Source organism: Arvicanthis niloticus, chromosome 2, assembly GCF_011762505.2.
Source record: "Arvicanthis niloticus isolate mArvNil1 chromosome 2, mArvNil1.pat.X, whole genome shotgun sequence".
In the NCBI taxonomy this organism is placed as follows: domain Eukaryota; kingdom Metazoa; phylum Chordata; class Mammalia; order Rodentia; family Muridae; genus Arvicanthis; species Arvicanthis niloticus.
The window spans coordinates 48966910-48993476 of record NC_047659.1 but is presented as its reverse complement, the minus strand read 5'-3'; the positions used below and the strand labels follow the sequence as shown (position 1 = coordinate 48993476).

At 43.4% G+C, this 26567-nt stretch overlaps 1 protein-coding gene across 5 annotated transcripts in view; it reads left to right on the top strand.

Moving 5' to 3' along the window:
- The window catches only part of Wipf1 (WAS/WASL interacting protein family member 1), a 107921-nt gene extending 81853 nt beyond the window's left edge, over window positions 1-26068 (top strand). For all 5 annotated transcript variants that reach the window (XM_034496241.2, XM_076928910.1, XM_076928907.1 and 2 more), the window contains 7 exons: window positions 5322-5410; window positions 10440-10569; window positions 14603-14776; window positions 17299-18036; window positions 19913-20125; window positions 20609-20722; window positions 23151-26068. In XM_034496241.2, the coding sequence (XP_034352132.1) occupies window positions 5360-5410; window positions 10440-10569; window positions 14603-14776; window positions 17299-18036; window positions 19913-20125; window positions 20609-20722; window positions 23151-23206 (1476 nt within the window). In that variant the 5' untranslated portion in view covers window positions 5322-5359 and the 3' untranslated portion in view covers window positions 23207-26068. The remainder of the gene's footprint in view (window positions 1-5321; window positions 5411-10439; window positions 10570-14602; window positions 14777-17298; window positions 18037-19912; window positions 20126-20608; window positions 20723-23150) is intronic.
- The last annotated feature ends 499 nt before the right edge of the window (window positions 26069-26567 follow it).

Here is a 26567-nt window from a genome sequence, read left to right as displayed (position 1 = left end):
ATTCTCTAGGCTGTGTTTGAAAAGGCAATTCATGTTCCTCTTTCCCCCTGCAGAAATACAGAGCGACACTTTTCTCACTAAGGAGGGCACGCACAGCTTTAGTTAATAGGCACAAGCAGTCTTCACTAACTTGATGATACATCTGTTGTGTAGAAACACAAATGTAAACGAAGGCTACGGAGAGTTCCAGTTCAGAAAGTAGAGGGTTACGCATAGACTTGACTAGACTAAGAGGAGAGAGAGAGGAAGGGGAGGAGCTAGGGAAGGCTCCAGCCCTAGATGCTGCGTCTTAGACTGTTTCTCTCCTCAGGGTTTCGTGTTAGCCGCTCAGAACTTTGTTGATTCTGATCAAAACTCTTTTTTTTATCAGTCTAAAGAGGTTAAGTGATTTGCCTAAAACCACATTCGGCTTCTCTGATGCTCTTTGCAAAGTCTATCTCTGGGTGCTTGTGCACCGCTCAGCAATACTTCCATTTAAACCGTGGAGGGGACACAGAGTCCCGGAGAGCTGTGCTGGAAAGCATTCCCTGGTGCCAGCAGCAGCATCCCTCTGTTGAGGAACACAGGTTCCAGCTCTGGCCTGTAAGCTGGAACTCCCCCAGACCCATGCTCGACATGTTAGAGGAGGTGACCTACTGAGTCCCAGACCCTTGAGGTCTTGTAGCATTTTAATGAAGACTTCATTTGTGTTACAGGCTCCTTTAAACTTCTGTTGGAAGTGTAGTGGGTTTTTTTTTTGTTTGTTTGTTTTTTTGTTTTGTTTTAATTCTGATACATTTGTGCCTTAAAGTTTGGACCCCACTTTTTTTTTCCTTATCAATTTGTCATGTTTGTGCCATGTATTGGAAAGAACATTTACTTTGGACTACCATGAATATTCGCCTGTATTTTGTGACCTTAGGTTCTAAAAAGTAAAACAAACAAACAAAAATAACGAGAGTAAGAAATGTCTTAAACTAGGATACTTTTCTGGGAAATGTAAGTTGTGCTTTATTGTTTGTTAGTTTGTTTGTTTGTTACACTTGTGTGTGTGTGCCTCTGTGAGTTTATATGTATCATGTGCTCATGACTTTGCCTGCTGAGAGGAGAGCGTAGAGGATCCTCTGGAATCAGAGTTACCAGCGGTTGTGATAAGGGTGCTGGGAACCGAACTCAGGCACTATGGAAGAGCAGGAAGAGATCTTTTTTTTTTTTTTTTTTTTAATTTTTTGTATTAGATATTTTATTTACACTTCAGATGCCATCCCCTTTCCCCATTACCCCCCCTTAGAAAACCCCTATCCCATGCCCCCTTTTCCTTTTTGCATTTATACATTTTTTTTAAATAATGTTAATCATAAGCGTTATAAGCTTGGAATTGTTCAATCAGAGGTGTAACCCACTGACCAACCTAGATATAACAACTATCTTTGACTGGTGGAGATACATGAATATCTGCCTCCCTGTCTCCCCCCTCTTTCTCTCTTTCATCACCTAACTTCTCCTCTCCTTCTTCTTCTCCTCTTCTTACTCCTTTTCTTCCTCTCAGTACTCCTCCTACCTTAGCTCCTCCTACACATCACCCTGCAGGAAGAGATCTTAACCACGGAGCCGGAGCCGGCTCACATCCCGCCTTACGCATACTCCCTTCATCTCCTTTGCGATTCAGTGGTGGCCTGTGTGTGCACACAGAGGCTAAGGTTTCACTTTCTCATGGTTAGAACGTAGGAAAGATGGCGGCACTCATCACTTAGAGTGTGCTTTGTCCCTTACGTTTGCTTGTCCTTTTTAAAACGTTTAAGAGCTGGCTAGTTCTTAATAAGCCCTGCTTCGTTTAACTCTTGGGTAGCTCTACTAAGTAGATAGCCTCACGTCCATTGACAGTGGAAACGGGGCTTAGGCAGGCTAAGTCATTTGCCCAAGGCCACCTAACCATTGCGTGTAGAGGAAATTTTCTGGATTCCAAGAACTTTTTCCACCAGCATAGCTGGAAGACCACATGATAAATTGAACAGTTGGTTTCTAGGACCTGTTCTAGTCCTGAGACTCAGGGATTGCAAAGTGTTTTAATTATCACAGAAATATCTAATAATGCTTAAAATGATTAATCACAAGTAAAATATTTTCCTTTCTAAGTGCTTTGACCTTTTTAGAAATAAATCTGGTGACATTTCAGCACATATCATAAGGTTATACTTGAGATGATAAAATAAACATATTCAGTATGTTGATTTGAATGCTGTATGTGTGCACGCACGGTGTGTGTGTGCGTGTGCGTGTGTGTGTGTGTGTGTGTGTGTGTACTGCAGATTGGAGGCAGAGATTAATTAAAGAAGCTACTTATAAAGGACAGAAAATGGGGGGAAGAAAATCAGTTTCACTTATATGGATAAAGTAAAAGATTTCCTGGTCCTTCCTTACCCGTTAAGCCAAACCACAGGTAGCTGAATCATCCAGGTAAACTCCTTGTTCTTACTTTTAGAAGGGCCTGGGTGCCAATAGTTTCTGTTAATTTTTAAATTAAAAATGTAAGATAGTGGGTTAGAATACACACTTCTAGGTAACCGGTGCTTCTCCCGTAGTAGCTACTATTGGAATGAAATTGTGACTCTGCCCCCAGGTCCTTGACACTCCATGTTGCTCTGGAGAACACTTTTAGGGCCACGAGCTGTCACGTGCTCTACCACCAAGCTACATCTCAGCCCTAACCCACCTCCTTATCTAGAACTCTGAATGAACCGAGTCTAAATTAGTCAGGGGCCCTCCGAGTGCCGAGCGCCGCCGAGCGCCGAGCAGGCAAAACCTGCTGCGGAGAGGAAGAAAACAACCCAAGTAGTCACTGAAGCTGTTGTTTCAAATGAGCATCTGAGCAAAGAAGTGTGTTGTGGGAAGTGGGGGTTCCCATGCGCAGCCAGCAGTCAGCGTGGGTTCCACTGAACACGAGAAGGGGCAAACCATCACTCATGGGGCCTCTGTGGGGTGTGCTTGCTTTGCTTTCTGTATCCTCCGGTCTGTCTTGTTTGGATTGCCTCTTTGCCGTGAGCAGGGACCTTCAGCTCAGGAGAGGTGAAGTAATTAGCAATAAGACCAGCAAGCCTTTCTGCCAGGGTATTAAAAGTCTCTAAAATGGCCAGAGAGGTCTTGGGGGTGGGTTGGGGGAGGGGGATGTTGCCTAGCAACTAGTGTCATAAAGTAGAAACTACAGGCAACTGCACCTGTGAAAAGATCGTGTTAAAGAAACAGGATGACTGTGGTTTACTGTGAGCATCAGTTTTCCCGTTGAGCCCTTTTACAGGAAGTTGAAGAACAAAGCCAAATTCACCTTAATTAGTTTTAATGGTTTTCGGGTTTTAAAGACATCCAATTCAGTTTGCACTCTGGAATCTCTAAAGAATAAAAATCAAGAAGAATTTTTCCAGTAGGAATCTCCACACTCTGAGCTTTTAAAAAATTCATGATTTTAGCAGCAATTTCATATTACTAAATAATTTTGTGTGCCTTCGAGTGCATCCATAGCTTCTGGAATGAACACCCTTGTATTTATTTATTTTTATGGTTGTAATAACAATGTAGATTTAAGACCTTTGACTCATTTAGACACTACTGAGTTATGTGTATTCTAAAATTTCTTAATTGATATTTCTTGGCCAAGTGTGTGTGTGTTGGGGAGTGGGGGGGGAGGGAGAGGGAGAGAATACATTTGCCCAGCCTGAGAGTGGGGGATGGGCACCTAGGCATGCATGCTTACATGCATTTATAAGCTAGCAGGATATACATCAAAATAAGAACTATTTCTGGCTGTTATTTACCCAAGGTTCCTTTTAATCTAAAAGTTAATTATTTCTGAATTCTTTTTTTTCTGAGGACAAGTAGAACTTTTGGTGTATTTTTGTGCTGACTGCTATTCTCCACAATTCTCCCCTCGGAACCAGGGGAGAAAATAATAAAACTAAGTTGGAAAGGAGCCGGGCGCACACAAGAAATCATAAAAATAAATTAAGGGTGTTATTCATAAACTGTTACTGGACTTAAATGGAAACTGTAGAATGTAAAAACCGTAGCGAGAGCGGGGGAGCAGTCCTTCTGTGTCTCAGCACTGTTCCTTTGATACCCTCCCCCATCCTTCCACACAAAGGGCAAAGAAAGCACCCAGCTATTGATTCAACCCTTCCATTTTATGTAGCACAGTGTTTAAGGGCAACTTGCGGCAATATTTACAGAGCAAGATGCTCTGAGTTTTCAAATAGCCCACTGCAGTAATAAACCACAACTGGATAAAGCCACTTCCAGTGGTCGCTCATAGAACCCCTCCACCCCAGGATTAGAAAGTAATGAATTAAGAACTTGGAAAATGTGTTCCTTCTCAGGATGTCTCTGTAGCGCTGGCTAACCTGGGTTTGCGACATAGACCAGACTCACTGTGTGGGCCTCAGACTTGTCATGTTCTCCTGCCTCTGCCTCCTAAGTGTTTGAATTGCAGCCCCACCACTCTGGGCTAAGTTCCATTTCATAGTTAGCTCACTTTGAAGGCACTGGGTCCCTGATGTCCTTGGTCTGGTTTAGAAGCAGGTTTGGGAGTCTATCGGTGTTGTTCACAGGGATCAAGCTGTCCTGCAATATTTCAATGGATGGTTTGTCTTAAGGTGTAAATTTTTCACATTAGTCATTAGTGACCAATTAGTTATTTTTAGTGGTTGAGCCAAATTAATATGTAAGTGCTAAGAAATTGTTTTCTGCAGTTGGGAGAGACTATTAAGAATAAAAGAAACAGTTTCCTGTGTTTGGAGTTTGGGCATAGTCTTGCATAGACCTCGGGTGGTTAGCGTCCCAGACACTGGCATAAGGCTCAATGGATTCTAAAATCCCAGCGCGCTGGAGCATCTAGGTATCTCATTAAAATGTTGGACCTGTTCAAGGGGGCCTGAAAGGTGGGAGAGCAGAAAGGATTTTATGCAAATGAGCGAGGAAAAGTAGGTACTGTTTGACATGTGTTTTACCAGCCTGGGATGCATTTCTAGTAGCTTCCAGAAAGTCTTCCTGCTTCTGCAGACACATGGTTACATCTGCAGACACGGGCCTACAGCCGCCCTATGTCTCTGTGGCCTGCAGTGCTGGACAGGATTGAACAGTGTTAGTACTGGGTGTAACAGTCACCTGGCATCTCCACTCCGGTGTCCCCTCTCACCAGGGTCCCTCCTGAACAGGCCTACCAGTTAACTGAGGGAAATGTAGTGCATCCCATCCCTTCTAAAAGGTGGCCTGTCACCGTGGAAGAGAGGTCGGGAGGTTCCGACAGACGATTATTGACAGATCTAATGCATGAATGTGTTCTGTTTTTACAGATTTACCCTCAAGACTGCTGAAATTCTAACTATCCAAGATGCCCGTCCCTCCCCCACCAGCACCCCCACCGCCACCAACATTTGCCCTCGTGAGTATATTTTCTCTATTTGGTCTTTCTTTCTTTCTTTCTTTCTTTCTTTCTTTCTTTCTTTCTTTCTTTCTTTTAAAAAAAAGGGGTAGCTTTTTAGGAAGTCTTGCTGCATAGTCCGAGCTGGTCTGCAACTTGTGCCTTCACTTCCCCAGTGGCTGGGATTATTTCTGAGCATGCCCATAGAGTGGATTTCTCCCTTCACTCTGTGCATGAAGACAACCAACCAAAGTCAAATGCTGGCACGTAGTCGTGTCGTAAGGGTATTGGCATTCCCATAGAGGTCTGCTTTGCCAGGGCCCAATCTTTTCTGAGGTTAGAACCTAGTTAAGACCTCTCAAATCCAGATAATATAAAGAATGTATTTGGTCAGGGTCTCCTGGGATACAGGCTTATGGGCCTGGAGTGTAGATTATTAGTCTTCCTCTACCAGGTCTATCAAGACAAATGTGATGGTTTAAAATAAGGCTCTGCAGGACAGTTTAGAAGCGCTGAAACAGGATGCACTGTCTCCCCATTCAGACGGACTTAACTCCTGAAAGTGAGGGCTCTCTGCAATGCATCTAACCTCTTCCAGCCTCACATTTCTTTTCCCCTTTCTTTACATTCTGTTCTCAACAAATACTACTCCCACCCCTACCTCCTTCCTCACACACCCTCACACCCCACTAAACCTGTCCTTGTGTCTAGATGATTACTTTGCAAAGGGTTTTATCACTGGTTTCCTCTTGGTCCTTGGATGAGCCTGTCAGGGAATTTTAGTACATCCACCTTCAGGAAGGCTCCAAGACTCACTTCATCCCAAGCCCCACCCACCACGTGAGCCTTTGCTGCTTGGGAACCTGATGCACTGATGGTTGATCCCTTTGTTTCTTGTATTTGGAAACTGAGGCTGGGGAAGAAAAAGTGTTCCTGGTTCCCGTGGCACCCTTTTATTTATTTAAGTCTTCTGAGACTCTGGGCTGCTAACAGTTGGTCCCCAGCTTCCTGTAAGAATCCATAGGGCATAAGGACAGAAATTGTGTTTAAGCATTTAGAATATTGATGAGAGTTAGGGTTATTCTCAGATAGAATTTTGTGTATCTCTTTAACCAATTCATTTTATAATATTTATTTTTCATTTTATAAAAATGCCAGTCTATGAAATTTTTAAGTAGCTCTTGCATGGATTAATTTTAAAAACATGCTTAGCCAGCTGATGTAGCAAGGGTAGTTTATCTGTATTTCTCCCAAAAATGTGAGTTGCCTATCACTACTAATTGACGCATGGGTTACGTTTTAGAATTTTAATGCTGACATGCTTATTTTAATATGTGTTCTAAAAATTTATGATTGGCATATCAAAGCCAGTGGCTGATTTAAAAGCCAGTGGTATAATTTTAAAAAGAGTGTTCATTAAAAGAGAGTACAAAAAATAATATAGTAAATGAATTTAATGAAAATATTAAATCATAGCACAGTTGGCACAGAGAAGATTTTTACAAACCATGACTGTTGAACCTAAAGGATTAAAATTCGAAGGCAGATGTGGTGGCTCAGCTGTAATCTGAACTCTGGAGGTTGAGGCAGGAGATTTGAGGCTAGCCAGGGATATAAATACAGAACTTAAAGCAAGGCCAGGAGAAAGGGGGAGATGGACTGGTGGCCACTAGGCCATACTGACCTATTTGAGCAATACAGTTAAGGGTCCTGGTTACCACTTGAGAGAGATTGGCACAAGGAAGTCAGGTGACAAAATAAATTCTCAAGGCAATGGGGAAGCCACTGTGGAAGGATGTTGACTCAAATTGAAGATGTCCAGTGTGTTAATCTTTATTCTTAAAGTGAAAGGACCAGGTGGCTTTTAAGGGTCTGTCCACTGTGTTTTAGGTATAGTAATCACTAGCAAAACCACACTAGCCATGTGAAGACAGTGTATGGAAGAAGATCAGGGAAGCTCCTTACTGGCTGCTTCCAGGGGCTGTTGAGGGCTGCGGGGGAAGGAACATTTGGGAGCCCACATTCACCTTTCTCTCAGATAGGGGATGGTCCTGGTATCAGACTGCCAGTGTTCAGACCTCGGCTCCTCCTCCCAACCTTAATTCCTGCTGCAACTGGACCAAATGATGTAACTTACTACACTACACTACACTACACTACACTACAGGTTTTCATTAGTGTTTTTGTTTTGGGTTTGCGTGCGTGTGTCTGTAAAGCAGAAGTAACGCACAGGGTCGATAAAAACTAAATTAAAATGAAGTCCAGCAAGGCAGTCAGTGCTTAACTGTTACCATCACAGCCGAAGGATATCTCAGTGCAGCTAAGCCGCCCTTCTGCCTCTCCCTCTGGCAATAAAAGGCTGAGGGAGGCATCAAACCATGTGCTTCTTACCTTCTCATAACCAAAACTGGCTTACCTGGGATCTTGCCCCTTTCCGAAGGTCTGGGCCAGCCAAGGAGACTCTCATGCCAGCCAGAAGGACCTTTGGCTTTGAGGCAGCCACATTCACCCTGGACGGGATCCACACAGGAGAGGGGCTTACCTTCAAGTCTGCGTGTTAGACTTGAGTGTCCACACTCCTAAAATAACCTGGAAAGATTAGGACCTCAGTTTCACAGTCAGGAACTTTTGGATTATATATATATATATATAAAAAAAAAAAAAAAAAAAAAAAAAAAAAAAAAGCAAAGCCCAAATATCTTTAAATAGCTGTGTGTTTGCTCTGGGCTAAGCTTTCAAAGGAATTAAATATCAGAAACATGGTATGGTTAAATGAACATGAGGGAATTGTGGGGTAAGGAAAAATGTTCTATTCCCTATTTTGACTGTATGTTTGTCAAAACTAATAGTAGTGTGAGCTGACAGGAGGGATTCAATATATGTAAATTATGCCATAATAAATCTGACAAATTAAAAGAGAAACGCACTTTTGTCTATGTATTTGGAGGAAATTGTTTTCTAAAGGTTTAGTGAGTTGAAAACCCCACTCTGGTTTGACAGAGTCCAGCATTTTCTTGCAGCATGTGGGTGCTCAATGATGGGAGAGGCTGTCTGCTCTTCAGGACACAGCTCAGACAAGGGCCAATAGCAGCTGCAGAGTCCCTCCAACTTAGTGTCACGTGAAAGGACCAGCCCACGCTGGCTTTTCTTTTTTCTTTCTTTCTTTTTTTTCTTTGTTTTGTTTTGTTTTGTTTTGTTTTTCGAGACAGGGTTTCTCTGTCTGGCTATCCTGGAACTCACTCTGTAGACCAGGCTGGCCTCGAACTCAGAAATCCACCTGCCTCTGCCTCCCAAGTGCTGGGATTAAAGGTATGCGCCACCACTGCCCGGCTTCTTCTTCTTCTTCTTCTTCTTCTTCTTCTTCTTCTTCTTCTTCTTCTTCTTCTTCTTCTTCTTCTTCTTTTTTTTTTAATTTTTTTTGTTGGATATTATATTTACATTTCAGATTTTATCCCCTTACCCCATTCCCCCCACCACCCAGGAACCTCCTATCCCATTCCCATCCTCCCTGCACTCCCACCTCCCCACCCTTGAATTCCCCCACACACACTCGGTGTTCAGTCTTCATGGGACCAAGGATCTCCTCTCCCACCTATGCCCGACAAGGCCATCCTCCCCTACATATACAGCTGGAGTCATGGGTTTCTCCCTATGTGCTCCCAGGCTGGTGGTTTAGACCCTGGGAGCTCTGCTTGGTTGGTATTGTTGTTGCTCTCCTCATGGGGCCACAAACCCTTTCAGCTCCTTCAGTCTTCTCTCTAACTTCTCCATTGAGAAACCCTTGATCAGATCAGTGGTTAGCTGTGAGCATCTGCCTCTGAATATGTCAGACTCTGGCAGACCTCTAAGGAGACAGCTATATCAGGCTCTTGTCAGCATGCACTCCCTGACATCCACATCAGCGTCTGCCTTTGGTGATTGAACATGGGATGGAGACTCAGGTGGAATGGTCTCCAGACGGCCCCTCCTTCAGCTTCTGTCCCACACTTTGTCTCCATATTTGCTCCCTTGAGTATTTTGTTACTCCTTCTAAATAGGACCAAGGCATCGACACTTGGTCTTCCTTCTTCATGAGCTTCATGTGGTCACTGAATTGAATCTTGGCTATTTCAAGCTTTTGGGCTAATATCCACTTATCAGTGAGTAAATACCATGTGTGTTCTTTTGTGATTGGGTTACCTCACTCAGGATGATATTTTCTAGTTCCATCCATTTACCTAAGAATTTCTCAAATTCATTATTTTTAATAGCTGAATAATACTCAATTGTGTAGATGTACCACATACTTTTGTAGCCATTCCTCTGTTGAAGGACATCTGGGTTCTTTCCAGCTTCTGGCTATTATAAATAAGGCTGCTATGAACATAGTGGAGCATATGTCTTTGTTATTTGTTGGGGCATTTTCTGGGTATATGCCCAGGAGTGGTATAGCTGGGTCCTCAGGTAATGCTATGTCCAATTTTCTGAGGAACCGCCAGACTGATTTCCAGGGTGGTTGTACCAGCTTGCGATCCCACCAACAGTGGAGGAGTGTTCCTCTTTCTCCACATCCTCGCCAGCATCTACTATCACCTGAGTTTTTGATCTTAGCCATTCTGACTGGTGTGAGGTGGAATCTCAGGGTTGTTTTGATTTGCATTTCCCTGATAACTAAGGATGTTGAGCATTTCTTAAGGTGCTTCTCAGCCATTCGAGTTTCCTCAGTTGAGAATTCCTTGTTTAGCTCTGTACCCCATTTTTAATAAGGTTATTTGGTTGTTTGGAGTCTAATTTCTTGAGTTCTTTGTATATATTGGATATTAGCCCTCACATGCTGGCTTTTTATGGGCAGATTATGGTCTGAAAATTCAGATTTTATCACAGATTTAGTATTTTTGTGTTTCGTTGCTGTAACTGCTTCCAGGAATCTGGGTCTTAAAGAGAATGATACAAAAATCCCCATAGAGTTTATGGCCTAGAATCTTAAAACTAAGCCACCTGTCTGACTGAGTGTTCCGTGCATGGTTTTACCCCCAAGAGCGGCAGATGAGTCCATGTGATTGCCTTTCAGGCCAACACAGAGAAACCCACCTTGAATAAGACAGAACAGGCTGGGAGGAACGCCCTTCTCTCTGACATCAGCAAAGGGAAGAAGCTAAAGAAGACAGTCACCAATGACAGAAGTGCCCCGATATTGGACAGTAAGTAAAAACTCTTTCCCATAGTTCTAATGGTTTATAGCTTAATGGTCAACCTATGCCTCCAACCAGATCTCTCTCTCTCTCTCTCTCTCTCTCTCTCTCTCTGACAACAGCTGCAAAGCTATCAAAAGGCAGAGCTGAGTTAGTCACTGTAGCCACGGCTTTGGTTGAGCCCCGTCTAATGCCGCAGGAAGCCAGCATAATAATTCTTTGTCCAAGAAACACACAGCAGCAATTCTCTGAATTATTCAGAGTACTTTCTGGAGATTAACCCGTTGCTCCTGGCACCAGAGACCACGAGGCAGCATGAAACATGGGAAGTGTCCTTGCCTTGGAATCAGGAGTCCAGGCCTGGGGCACAACCATCAGGCCACAACTTCAGGCCTCATTTGTAAAGTGGAGATGGGTACCACTTTAGTGGCCACACCAGTCTGTTGTGGGCTTCCAATGAGATAATGTGTGTACAATGTTCTCTTGTCTGCTAAGAGGAATTCTAGAGAAAGACGTGATTCCGAGGAGCTTGGAGACGGTAAATGAGAGCACAAGTTTGCTTATCTGAACATCTGAGTCCAAGATGCCTTCTGCAATGACACAGGGTCTATATAAACAAGCAAGTAAGCACAGTGTAAGCTTCCTCATTGGCAAAACTGTCCCTGACTGGATCCAGGTCTTGATACCGTCCTTTCGGTCTCACCAGGATTTATCATACCCTCCGCTCTCATTTAGACTCAGGGAATGGACTGACATGACAGCCACCAAATGCAGCTTTGCAGACAGGTGAATAAATATGCAGGAGGGGTAGAGATAGGTAGAGGATCACCAGGAAAGGGGCTAACAGGTAGAGAGGAAAGAAGTGACAGGGGTGGGGGGGTCAGAGTTGGAAGAGAAATGAAGAACAAAGGCTTTGACTAGGGTTCTGTCGCCGGGTACATATGAGAATGTACAGCACTCAGAGAGGAACTATGGGTTTTCAGTATGTGATGAACAGTTTGGTCTCTAGATCAGAACACCACACAGTATTTCTGTCTGGGTTCTGTCTGGGAAGCTTTGGTCCAACAACCATCTGAATTGTGGTCTCTGCTATTGGCTAGAGAAGCTGCCAAGTATCAGGCAGAGGGTGCCTGCTATCTCTACTATAAGAATCTAGAGCCCTGGAGGAGTGTGAGTTCTTTGCCAGCTCTGAAGGAAACTGGACAGTCTGGGCTTCCTGACTCCCTAGTGGAAACTCCTCATATTCTTCAAGGTCCATCTTCCATTGTGGGGAAATAATACTAGCCTTTCCTCTCCAGCAGCTCAGTGATACTGAGGAGTGAGCATCTGACAGAAGCAAGTTATAATCCACTGTATGCTTGGTTGTCCCTGCACTTAATTGGATACATATACTGCTGTCCAGGCTCTTTGCAAATAACAGAATTCATTCTGTTTTGTATTCGTTGCCAGGCAAAGCCTCCCTGGGTGCTATATCAAAGTGCTTATGCATGATAGCTTAGTACTTTAACCCCATCCTGGTGGTTATACCAGATGACCTAAAGCCAGTCAGCTAGCCTCAATTTCAGTTTTTTTTATTAGTTCATTTTCTATTACTATAACAAAACACCTGATACCAAGTACTTTATGAAGAAAAGAAATTTATTTAAATTATAGTTGAGAGGTCCAAGAGTATGCCATTGGCATTGGCCTGGCTCTGGTGAGGACCTCATGGGAATGGTGTCAAAACAATGGCAGAAGTAAAGGCATAAGGCAGACCACAAAGCAAGGCAGAAAACCCTATTGAGGTGGAGCTAGTCTTGCTGTTTTATGATAAATCTTTTCAGAGATAACTAGAGTCCTGTGAAACCATATTAGCTCCTTCTGAGGGTAGTAGCCAACTCCTTCAATGGCCTCATTATTTCCTACCAGTTCCTGTTTCCTAAAGGTTACACGCCCTCTCTCATGGACACACTGAGGACCAGTTTCCCACATATGAGCCTTAAGGGCTACATTGAAACCATATAGCACTTCCCTGTATGAAGAATGGGTGGAGCTCCAGGTAGACAACGCTGATGGATGTGCAGATAATACAGCACCCTCTCAATTTACAACACAAGTGTGTGTGTGTGTGTGTGTGTGTGTGTGTGTGTGTGTTGTTCTGTCTTACTCAGCCATGACTAATACTTGAATGATGAGGACAGTATTATATTAGTAATAATTAAAAGTTAGTAAAATTTTAAACTTTATACTAAAGCAATTTCACAAACACTCTTGAAATTGTTGCTGTAATTGGGTTTAGCCTGTTAGGTAAAACAGTCCTTGCCAATTCATCACCCAGTTATGTCTTCAGCAGAGAGCTGTACACATAAGAAAAATGGAGAACTAATGGCTAAGTTAGAAAAACACATTAATGAGTAAAATGCAATCTCCCAAAGTTGATGAAGAGATTTGAAAAGGATTTTCTACAGTTGGGGATAAAATACTGCAGCCCCATGCTGAGGTGGCTTCCAGACGATTCCTTTTGTAAGTGATGAGATTCCAGGTGTGCTTCATGGTGCTTGGAATTTATTAAACTTTACTCAGGAAGCCTGCATAAACAACAACAAAAGACAGAGACTTTCTAAGATTAGTTTCTCTCTGAAAAACTGCGCATTAAAAGGGTTTTTATTGGTAAGTTCTGTGTTTCAGTTTTCACTAGACAGCTAATTCAAATGCTGTACGAATCTTTCCCAAGCTGAAAGCCACAGAAAACTTTTTGGTAAGTGTCATGAAACTGCCACTGTCCTAATACCAGAATGTGTAGCCCAGAAAGTGCACACACAAGGGGTCTCCAGGCCAGTACTTCCAGCTGGGGTAACCCTGCTTCACAGAGGACCTGTGGCAATGTCTCCAGATGTTCTTCTGATGTTCTTTTGTTTCTTCTTTCTTGTTTTTATTTTGTCGTGGGGATGGAAGCCATAGCCAAGGGCATGTCAGGCAAGTGCTCTACCACTGAGCTACCTGCTAAGCCTGGATGATGCTCTTAGCCATCTCTACCCGTGTAGAGATGGGAAGCTTCTAGTGGGCAGGGTCAGAGACACCCTAAACATTCTACCAAGGGCAGGACAACCACCCAAACAAGCTCTCAGCAAGGAGTTCCAGAACTAAGAAAATGACATATGGGCTGGAGAGATGGCTCAGTGATTGAGAACACTGGCTGCTCTTACAGAAGTCCTAAGTTCAAGTCCCAGCAACCACATGGTGGCTCATAACATTTGTAATGGGATCCGATGCCCTCTTCTGGTGTGTCTGAAGACAGCTACAGTGTTCCCATATAAATAGAATAAATAAATAAATCTTTAAAAAAGAGAAAGAAAAGAAAATGACATATACTATTTGTGAATAAGAAAACACCAAGCAAAAAAGTAGTAAGAATAATTGACCAAGACCAAAAATAATCCCATTCTTAGTACTAGATTTAAAATCTATTCTAAATATCAAATAATAAAAATTATATAATCAACTAAGTAAATGCTAAGTAGGTATTTGATAAGATTCCATATTATAAGTCTTTAAGCCTAAAATAGAAGACTCCTCCTTTTCAGTAAATATTAAAAAAAAAAAAAAAACAAAACAAAAAAAAAACTATGGTAACCTAATAGTTAATATATAGCTTCAGAACAGAAGCAGTCTCATTAAAATCAGAACACTGTTACCATAGCAACATTGGTAATCCACATTGTTAAGGAGGTTCAGCCATCAAAGTAATTATTTATATAAAACAGAAAGAAGGGGTACAGTTCTTAGAAAGAGGGAACATTTATTATTTGAAACTGCATGCCTATTAGAAAATGAAAGGCCATCCTTTTTTGTAATTTTTAACTGAAAATATACAGCAAAGTGGCTAAATCAAATGAAATTTCTTGGTGCCAGTAATAAGTACAAAATGTAAGAGGAAAATGTCCCTTTCATTTTAAATGCCCAGGGTCAGCCTGTTCTGTTTCATTGCTCTGTGACAGCTTCCTGGAGTTAGGACTGGTAAATACTCCCGCGTTTTCTCAAGTGTCTTTTCTTCCGTCTGCAGAACCAAAGGGAGCCGGTGCCAGTGGCGGTGGTGGCTATGGTGGAGGCAGCGGAGGTGGAGGAGGAGGAGGCGGCGGCGGTGGTGGAAATTTTGGAGGGGGTGGTCCGCCAGGATTGGGAGGATTGTTCCAGGCTGGAATGCCGAAGCTGAGGTCCACTGCCAACAGGGATAATGGTAACCGGAACTCTTTCTCTGATGTTCTAGACAAGAGGCAATTTGACACTCAGATTCTGCCCTTTAAAACAGTTACACTGTTCAAGATGTCACCCTGTTGTATGAGAGATCGGGTTGGCCTTCTCGCCTTTATCAGCCAGGACCAGGCAGTCCTGTAGAGCTGTGTAATATTTGGACAATATCCTTGGGGTAACCAATGCTTTTTCTAAAGGGTGAACTGGATCGGGAAGGATGGAAATGGAAAAGAGAAGGGGGTTGGGGGGAGCTCAGACCTGCCTCCCTCAGACTCCCCAGACTCTACTCAATAACCTAGAGGGTGCAGCTTTCTTTGTCAGACAACTGCATACAGCAACACGCATAAGGCTTTTTCAGGTACACCGTGGAACATTTCCTAGAAGATGTAGCTCCAGACCTCACTAAATAGCAACTGGTGTTTTGCATGGCAGACATTTGGTATTAGAAGCCAGTGTTCTGAGTACAGATAGAGCAGCCCTTATCTGAAATCCTTGAAGGTTGTATTTCCAATCTCGGATATTGCACTATCATGATGAGATTCCCTGAGGATGGGACCCATGCCCAAACACAGAGCTCACACAAGTTTCAAGTAGGCCCGTTATACTCAGCTTGAAGGTGATCTCTTGCATTGGGATGAAAGTCTCACTTCATCCGATGGTGAAGTCACTGGTCCTCAGGTGGCTGGCTATAGGTCCTATATCTTGCCAGTCTTTTGTTCAAATATAAAATGATTTCCCTTAAGCACACAAAAGGATGCTAGGCAGCTGCCAGATGCATGCACCCGATACTTTTAACAAAGATGTAAAAATTAAACAAAAAGAAAATGAAGAAGCTGAAGTCAGTGCTGGGACACTAGCAGTGCAGGATTATACTCAAGAAAAAGACATGTTTACAGCGCTGAAGTCGACATTAACAATGACTCCACTGAATAAAACCGTCCAAGTGCTTCTTGTGTGGGGGATACACCTTAACTCCTTCTTACCTCCAAGGCTCTTACTGGCCTGGCCACTTGGACTTCCTTTCCTGTGGATTCGGCTTTCCTGTGCTATGACACCCAGGCTTCTGGTTTGGAGCCTGAAGCTTCTTTCTGTCCATGTCACTCACTGGCCCTCTCTCCCTGAAGTGTGCACTGCCTCAGCTTCCTAGAGCTGGCTACTTCTTGTTAGGCCTCAGCTCCCAAGGCCTCTCCCCAGAGGCACTGTCTCCCCCACCCCCCAGCCCCACCCCCCACCAGGCCTGGCTTCTCTGGGCACTCCTGATTCATCAGCTTCCTTTTGGTGCTAATAACTATTAGAAAATATCTCTTTACTTGCTTATCATTTGTCTCCTATAAGAACAGAAAAGACGGCAGAGAGAACTTTTTTTAATTTTGCTTTTCAGCTGTTTCTAACATCTAGAAAATGGGTGTCCAATAAATATTAATTCATGGTTGAAGTGGAAGATGTTTCATTGGCAACTTTTTTTTTTTTTTTTTTTTTTTTTTAAAGAATGACCTTGTGGAACTGGAGAGGCAGCACAGGGGCTGCTCTCTCAGAGGACCTGGGCTTGAGTCCCAGGACTCTCATAGCAGCTGAAAGTTCTCTGTAACTCCAACCCCTTAGGATCCAAGGCCCTCTTCAGGCCTTCCAAGGCACTGTAAAACATGTGCTGCATGACTTGCAAAACACCCAAAATCATAAAATGAAAATAAATGAATCTTTAAAAGAATTAACTTGGGTTTCAGATTTGGGGAGACTGTTGAGATTCCCCTCATCTCTTCCCCACTTAGTTCCTCCTTAAACCATAGTTTAGTTTGAACAACTTCCACTACAGTTGTTCAAACAAAAGTGTTACAGAATTGTTACATCTTGCCAATACTGAGGGTTGACCTAGTCATGTGGGGGAAGGTTGCCTACTTCTTTGCAAATGAAGTTCTTACTCATACAAATTTTTCCTCCCTAATTATTTTTAATGGAGTCACAATTCCACACTAAATTCTCCCCACCCTACCACACACACATTTATTGAGTTTTTTGTTTTTTTGTTTTTTTTTTTTTAAATCAAAGGGACTAGATAAACCCGCACACATAGAGAGAGGCTTTCTTTGGAGTAACTCCACTCACACACCTAAGATAGCTGACTGAATTTTTTTTTTTTTCAAAATCTGGGCAGTACAGGGCGCGGGAGAATAGACAGCAGTGGAGGTCCATGACAGCCATTAGCAGAAGTCTATCTAGGCTCTCCATGTTGTCCCGTTCTGTCCTCTAGTAATAGCGACTTCTCCAGAACTATCGCAGGTGATGCAATAGTGCATCCTTTTGAAAGCCTGGCTGTAAAGCCTGTACCTGATAAATAGAGTTATATGTCTCCAGGAGACCCACGCCAGCATATTAAATAATCTAAGTTTATAAAGCTACTAGTTACCGTTAATCAGTGCTCAGTGGGAGAGGACCAGTACCCGCCGTAGTCCTCTGGATTATTTGGGGCTCCTCACTTTTCGACCCGGTAATCATTTGCTTGTTCTTTAGATTCTGGAGGAAGCCGACCGCCGATTTTGCCACCAGGAGGAAGGGCCACATCTGCCAAGCCCTTTTCGCCACCAAGTGGCCCGGGGAGGTTTCCCGCACCCTCACCAGGCCACAGGAGTGGGCCCCCAGAACCGCCCAGGAACAGAATGCCTCCCCCGAGGCCTGATGTGGGCTCAAAACCAGATAGCCTTCCCCCTCCGGTACCAAATACGCCAAGACCCATTCCGTCGAGTCTGCACAACCGGGGATCCCCAGCAGGGCTGGGAGCCCCTAGGCCCCCCTTTCCCGGAAACCGAGGTGCTGCTTTTGGAGCAGGCTCTGTGCGCCAGAACCCCTCGAGCTCCTCCTCTTCGTTCCCCAGGCCTCCTTTGCCCCCCACTCCAAACCGGGCCTTAGATGACAAGCCTCCTCCACCACCTCCGCCCGTGGGCAACAGGCCTTCCATGCACAGAGAAGCGGTCCCCCCTCCCCCCTCACAGAACAACAAACCTCCAGTGCCTTCCACCCCGCGGCCTGGGTCGGGTTCACAGGCACCACCTCCTCCGCCACCGCCCAGCCGGCCAGGGCCCCCTCCTGTGCCTCCGGCTTCCAGCGATGAGATCCCCAGGCTGCCACAGCGGAACCTGTCCCTCACGTCCTCTGCACCTCCCTTGCCTTCACCTGGACGCTCGGGGCCTCTCCCTCCCCCACCCAACGAGAGGCCCCCTCCTCCTGTGAGGGATCCTCCAGGCAGATCAGGTATGACAAGACGGGGGAATGTCATGTCCCTAAAACTCTGCTCTCCCAAATGTCTCAAACAAAACCAAGTAAAGGCATGGATGCTGCTCCATACCAATGGTATAATGTCATGGTGGAGGCGTAGACATCTCAAGAAAGGGGCCAGATAGCTTGTGTCTAAGAGGAGAGCAGACCGGCTAACCAAGTCAGTCTTTGAGAGTGAAAGGGAGGGACTTTCAACTTCCACCCGGCCCTGCTCCCAGTGGGAAGCTGGGCTGTCTTAGTTGGAAGTAAGTTCCCCTGGCCCGTTATGCCAAGGACAAAGCAGTTACATCACAACCAGAATTAATTCTGCCTCCCGAAGCCAGGCTTTGAGTCCACGCCTCTGCCCATTAAAGATAAATCTTTTAAAAACCCAGTTAAGGCAAGCCAGAGAGGTGGCATGTTCAGAGGTTAAGAGCACTTCTCCAGTAGAACAAATATCCAGCCAAAAGCCTGTACCCTCAGCTCAGGGAGCTGCAGGAGACCAGCTGCAGGAGCCCCAGGGTCAGGAAGAAACTGGTACCTCACATATTACATTGTTTTAGAAAATGGTTTCAAATGTGTTGGTAATATATATTACATCTTTATTTTATATCTAAATATTTTTGAGACAGGCCCTCACTATGTAGCCCTGGCTAGTCTGGAACTCATTTTGTATACCAAGCTAGCTTTAAACGCACAGAGATATACTTCTCTCGGCCTCTGGAGTGCTGGTTTAATTTCAGTTTGCTTTTTCATTTATTGCTCCAGGCACTGTTGTGACAGAGGTGACAATTACCTTACTCTTGGTAGACAGGGACCCAAACTCCATAGCCAACAGCACACGGGAGCCACCACCTACTGTCTGTAATGGGAGAGTAAGATCAGTGGTTTCTCACTCCCTGTGCTTCTCCACCCACACAACACCCCCTACACACACACACCACATACATACCACACACACATACCACAACCACACATAAGCATACACACCACACACTCAGAACACACACATACCATACATACACAGACACACACACCACACATATACACACTCAGACACGCACACATACACCACATATACAGACACACATACATCACACACACTCAGACACACACACACACACACAGAGGAATAAGCAAGAAGTGACGGCTGCGGTTCTCCAGGTGACCAGTGTTTGGTTCCTAGTGCCATTTGTGCCTTGATGCAGGATCCAGTGCATCACAAAAATATGCTTGTGTGATTTGCCATAAAGCTGTACACATAAAAACTTAGTACTGGAGCCAACACAATGATGGGCTCAGCCAGTAAGAATACCTGTGACTCAAGCCTGATGACCCGACTTTGACCCCTGGAATCCAGGTGAAGGTTGAAGGCAAAAATAAACTTTCTAAAGTTGCTCTCTGAACTCCATATATGTGCCGTGGCATGTGCACACACATACATTCAAATAATTTTTTTTTAATTTAAAAAACTTAATTTTTCTAAAACCCTAGACTAACTTTTAAACACTTCTTTTGAGGTATCACAATGACTAGCTCAGTAAGTCTTTAAAAGGATAAAATGCTTTTCAATGACATGGTTGTCAGTATAGATTATTACCTGTTTCCAGTTTCATTGTTTGATCCCCAGGCCTCAGTGGTTACTTGAAGCCAGACAGCCAGTTAGCTGCTATTATATGCACTGACTTTACATACACGGGTGTATGTCCCCTTCAGTTTCTATCCGTGTCCAGAAAGGCTCCACCATGTCTCCTTTTCCCTAGTTCAAGGGCGTGTATCCAGCAGGCACTCTGCCTTGCGCAGTGATGATGACCATGGCGGGCAATGTGGATTGAATGAAGTGCTTCACTAGATGTCCTATCTTTTGCTCCAGGCCCCCTCCCACCACCACCTCCGATAAACAGAAATGGAAGCACACCTCGGGCCCTGCCTGCCACCCCTCAGTTGCCATCCAGGAGTGGAATGGACAGTCCCAGAAGTGGGCCTAGGCCTCCTCTTCCTCCTGACAGGCCTGGTGCTGGGGCACCGCCCCCACCCCCACCATCCACATCAGTTCGAAATGGCTTCCAAGACTCATCTTGCGAAGGCGAGTGATGTTTGTTTATTTGAAGTGATGTTTCTTGTTCCGTCATTGTTATGCACACTGCACAGAACTAGCATTCTATTTATCAGAAAGGTCCTAGTCAGACTCACCTCTGTTCTTCCAGAGGACTTGAGTTTGATTTCCAAAACCATTTGATGTGAAGACATACATGCAGCCTAAATACCCATACACATAAAATTAAATGAAAAAAAAAATTATATGACAGAGTTGTTCATGGACCCACTGCTGGGAAGAAAAGTACTCTGTATCTTAGCCCCCAGCAAGACCTGAGTCCAAGTCGTTTTGCTTGTCCGGCAGGCCAGGATCATTGAGGCAGCCGGGCACGTTGGTCTCACTGTGGCTCCTCTGTGCACTTCCAGCCACAAATCCGGAACTGGTTTCTGCGCATGTCTGTCTCTCTGTCTGTCTTCCCCACATCCTCCCAGCGGATTTCTTGTGCTGAGGTTCTGTTTGTTTCTCCCACAGATGAGTGGGAAAGCAGATTCTACTTCCATCCGATTTCTGACTTGCCACCTCCAGAGCCATATGTACCAACAACCAAGACGTATCCCAGCAAAGTGGCCAGAAATGAAAGCCGGAGTAAGTATCTCTGCAGGCGCGTGTGCAGGCTCATACCGTGGGAGCCTGGGTCCAGATGACGCACACGACACCAGGCCTCTTGTCTGGAGTGGAATAAGAAGCTCCATCTGGAGCTCTGTGCACTCTGGTAGCCTCTCAGGTACGCCCGGAATGAGCAATAATCATGCTCTGAAGGTAACATTACCATCTTACATTACGTCGGGCGGACCAGTACTAAGTTATATTATTTTGCTTCTTTGGGTCATCTCCTCCATTTTGACCTTCCTGGGAGAGCAAAGGTCAGTCCGTCTTCTATTCCTACTAGTTGGAGACTGGCAAAACGTGGTAAAATTAAAACAAAATACTGCCTTGATCTTTTAAATGTACTATAACCATAGATTTATATATGTATATGTACTTAACTTATATATACATATGTATATGTATATATATATATATATATATATATATATATTCAAAATAGCTCCATATATATGTGTGTGTGTATATATATGTGTGTGTGTGTATGTGTGTGTATATGTGTGTGTGTGTATGTGTGTGTATATCCTCACAGAACAGATACGTTCATTCCACCAGATCCTCTTCCTATTGTTTTCCATCTAATTCTGACTTTTTACACAGTTGTAACGACAGTAGACCATATTTGATGGTAGGTTTTTACATAACATTTTTTAGTAAACACGCCCCTGTTTTATCACATGGTTTTATTCCACGGGAGTCCATTAAGTCTCCAGAAAAGAACTTGCCGCCATTGCACATTTGGATCGTCTCCTCCGTTGCTTGCTAACATGCATGCTGCCTTCATCATCTTCTCCCTGCTGAAGAAGAAATGTGAACTAAATGGTAGACTAGAAACATTTGGAATTTCACAACAAAATATGCACAGGACTAAGAAAAAATTAACATGGAATATGGAAAAGTGGCATCCATAAGCATCAGGCTCTGACGGGACTCAGGCTTTCGGAGACCTAAGCCTCGGAATTAATCCCTCAAGTCAGACAGTAGTCACAGCACCCATAGCTAGGCCCCTGCTCTCTAGCACAGTACCTCAGGGCTCAGGGCCTACTGAGTCCCTCTCAGCACGCAGCTCTCGAGTAACTTGGTCAGTGGGTGCCCAGCCTTTGAGCAGCTTAATACCAGCTGAAGTCAAGGCTGCTTTCATGAAGAACTTAAAAGCCTTTCATGAAGAACAAAAAAAAAAAAAAAAAAAAAAAAAAAAAAAAAAAACGCAGAGCCAGGGACACAGAGCTGTGCCTTGGGTCACAGTACAGGACCACAGCGGCAGTATGTATCATGTGCACTTTGGGGTTAAATGAAGCAAGTTGAATTTTCATTTTGTACTTCTGCTGCAGACTTTAAAGAGTTTAGGAAACGTTGTAAGGAATTTTCCAAGAACAAATGCCAGAAGTAAACAAAATATTCTTGCTTGGAAGGAAAACTCCAATTCTAGAAGTTTCATTTATTTAGAATACTGTGTTTGTAGGCAGTGCGTGCCCAACGTTATAACTGTAAGGAAACTATTGTGTTGGTGGTTAGAGTTCTGGATGAAACAGCCTTCACGTGAAGCAGACGTCTCTGACTGTTTTGTGAATGTGTATATGCATGTGCATCAACAGGATACTGTTGCAGGAACTAGAACGAATTCACTTGAGGAAGCTGTTTGCTTAAACTTTAAATACTTTCCCTCATTTATCATAAACATTCTTAATAGAATTTAAGTATCACTTAGGTTTTTAAGTCAATAACAGAGCCACCTTCCCTTGCCCTCTAAATTTTCAAGGTTATAGCAAAACACTTCCCTCTCCCCCTCTTTTATGACTCCAATGAGTGACTTGAGGACCAGGACAATGGTCTGCTCACGATCACAGCTTCCTTGAGTGACACAGCCACTGAAAGCGAACAGGCATTTAAAATGGTTTTTAAGTTGGTAATTCTTCACTGCATACCCCCACCCCAACTTACAGATTTGCTTTCAATATTTCTATATACTTAAAACAAATCTAAAATTTTTAATAGAAAATCATTTTATGAAAATGAAGCTTTATCAGATAACACATTTTATTCTGCTCTTCTCGCTGCCTCAGTCTCTCAGACAGCCTTGAGCAGCATGGGGTACACCTTGAATGGCCCCCTCATTGCAGCACTGTACAGGGCTACCTTTCATCTCGCTGGCTACTTGTGTATCAGATGACAGTCAGACTACATGACTGATGGCTGACTTACAGAACTGTGAGGAGGTACTCAGTAGCCAGTACCTATCACTCAGTTGCCAGCACCCATCATCTTCTACTCACATCACTCGGTGCTTCCCTACTCCCTGCCTCAAGCTCTGGGTAAAGCAGTGAGCACCTCTGCAGCCGTCTCTGACTTTCCACAGTAAACATGAGCTTCTAACCAAAATTATATTTTGTCTGCTTTCTTCATCAAGGTGGATCCAACAGAAGAGAAAGGGGCGCCCCACCCCTTCCTCCCATCCCCAGGTGATCTCGGCCGGCCTGCTCCACTCTACCCAAGCTCCAAAGCTGCTTCTGTTGTTGCTGTTTGAAAACTGCACGCCCTTCCTCTTGCTTTGCTCACCTCAGAGAGAGTAGGAAGGAGGACCGGAAGCTGAGGAGGGCTTCCCTGCGTGTGGGGGGTGGGGAAAGAAGCGCCTAGCTGTTTATGTTGTATATATTCCTGAGCTATTGCTTGTATCAGCTGCAGCCTGCCAGGGGCGGCTGCTCGGATCGATAAGCTTTTGTCATAAGTAGACAGAGAAGAATTGTATCCCAGCTTTCGGCCCCACAAGGTCAGACTTTCACTGCTTTTTTGCTACAGGCTGTAGTTGTTAAATTCCCTGAGAGCTGGTTTTCTCTATGCCTTTCTTGCTCACGTGGCCTCTGGTCTGTTTCCACGAACCACAGACCGCCCAAGCAAGTTGCTGAGCAAGCCTTACATGAAGCCCTGTGGTTGCAGGATGTCCAGTCTTTGGCAGTCTGAGGTAGGCTCCAGGGCAGAGCTGTCTGAGAGCCCCATTCCCAGTCTTAAAATGACCAACAGCCATGTTTTATAAAGGCAAAAGGAAACAGATGAAAAGAATTCCATTTTACTTAGCTCTGTGCATCTGAAATATCACTTCGACTTGTATTATTAATGAGATATTTACATTTTTTTTTTTTTTGGTACTAAGTCTTTACACTCCAGTAACCATTCTGTACTTAGAACAAACACGTGGCCAGATTTCAAGTGTCCACACGTGCCAGAGCACCACACTGTCAGACAGTCTGGGAGACAGGAGCTAGTACAGAAAGCTTGTGCCTAAAAAGGCAAATTGAGTTTTAGCAATTCAAGAGATGTCCCAAGACAAAGTCAGAACTTGATACAATGTTTGGCAGGCAGTAAGAGCTTGTTTTGCCTTTTTCCTTAATATGTATGTGCAGGTGTCTTTTTCAAAGTATCTTAGAAATGTATCTAGTACAGTTTACAGTCGCATGGAATAAAGCCACTGCAAGAAAACGGAAACTTCTGGGCACTTGCTGGCTCAGAACCAGCTGACTTGTACACTCGCTGGTCACTGGCCTTGCAGCCCTTCTGTGGCTTTTCAATCCTCCACCCCAGAGAAAACTCCTTCCTCAGGTCAGGAAAGGCTAGGAAGGCAAGATTGGAGAAGAAAGTCAGAGAAAGTATCAAATGAGAATTACGGGAGAAAGGGACCACCGCTTTGACGTTGGGCAGAACTCTACACAACCAACGGGGGTCATGAAGATTAAGGAGCTTACCAGTGGAATCTGGAAAGCATTGGTTTTAAATTTCTGGGGAGAATCATTGTCTTGGAGCTGTGCAAGTAAGTTCTGCTAAAGGACTGACCACAAAAAGGGCCAGGCTTGCCTTTTATACATATATATATATAATTTTGTTTACAACATTTTACTGAGACTTTGAAATCTAGTTGTAGAGTTGGAAAAAGATTTCCACTTTGATGTTTTATATAGTCATGTTTAATGTTACCATTGTCTATTAAAGCACACGGCCACATCTGTGTATTACCTGAACTTTGTATTTTGGGTCCAGTGTATTGCTCACATGTTGCTGGCAGATGCTAACAACAAAAAATCAATCCAAAGAAAAATGGAAAGACATTCCTATTTATAGAATGATTGTTTCATTTATATAAAAGCATAACTTAGGAGTTCTAATAGATGAAACGTCTAATAAATTATAAAGTGATTGATTTGAATATATTGTATTTTTATAACTTTCCTTGCCAAAGCCCTGGACCTAGTTCTTTAGAGAGTAATTTTCCTCCCTTCTCCTCTACCATTTGTCTGTCTTCCGTGAGAACAAAGAAATAAAAGGTTTAACAAGCTTGACAACTATTTTCATTTCTAACATTTTTAAATGTATTGTGAATTCTTTGATCTGATAGTCCCCAGAATAAATATCTTTTTGATAGATGCTCAGTGACCCACTTTACTGAAAATAGAATTGGTCCTTCCTTTTGCTATGTATGGCAGAGAAAGGTCGGACTCAAAAATTGTGGGTCTCAACTTTTTAAGGAATTGTGAAAATTGGAGAAGTCCTGGTGAATCTGTTTTTCAGGTACATTTCTAAGTCAGGAATGGGGTCACAGCTCAAAGTTGCCATTCATAATAAAGAAGGTTTAGAATGCACTTTGCAAAGAATGTTTCATTAATACACATACATCCTATCTTTGGAAGTCAGTGACCCAATTGCATTTAAAACTCTGGAGAAGTTCTGTGTTTACCTTAACCTATGGCAGATCACACACACACACACACACACACACACACACACGACTATTTTCTTCCCTGAAATCAAAGCGTACATGTATGGTTTTTTTCCATAATATTTCAAGTTATGTGTATTTAAGATGCAATGCAGTATTTTAACATTTGCAAATCATTTTATATGGAAATATATTGCAGTATTAAAATTCAGTGTTCTGTGTCTATTTCACTATGCATTTTATTTACTGAAAGCTGAGAAAATGTTTAACCCAATGGTGCCTTACTTTTGATTGGAAAAGAATGGACTTTTTATGTCTAGTGGATTTGTTGCCTATTTGTAAAAACTGTTAGGCCTTTATATTTTAACTTGTAATATCAACTTTGTTATTTTAGTACCAGAAACAGGGTGGTTATTGAAGTCTTCTCAAAGTTTTGGTATGAAATTAACTTTCCCTGTATTATAGGCAGGGGCTATAGAGGAATTTTTTCATACCACTGCACTGTGTAAACAGACACAGACATCTGTGTCATCAGGGTAGTTAAATGGTAGGGTAGAATCTACCATAGACACCTGCATGTTTGTAAGTTAGCCAGATAATAAATAAAAAGCAGAATGATACAGTGTCTGTCAACTTGTGGCTTTCTTGTCTGGGTAAATATAAACAAAAAAGTGACTGTCTGCCTCTTGTTTTCTACTGTGGTAGTAAAGACAAACTCAAAAACAACATCAACAACAAAAACCCTCTTAAGTATGTATTCATTATTAATCACACCTCAGGACACAACTCAGGATCTCTCCTTGGTGTTTGTTTTGTTTTGTTTTGTTTTGTTTTTTGAGACTGCATCTTAGTCAGTAAAACAGTGGAAGAGGGAGCTACAGATCTGGGAAAGCCTCTGGAAGCTTAGGAACCCTGAGAGCTTCCTAAATCATCTGTCTGTTGTGCACACATGCCTTACATGCACACGCCTCTGCGCAGCACAGCACAGCACAGCACAACACAGCAGTTGAGCACATAAGAAGACCTGGCCTCATCTCTTTGTTCGAAGTCATTTCTCTAACCCTGTGCTTTGTGTACACAGTGAGGAATCATCTAATGGCATCAACATGTGTTAGACAA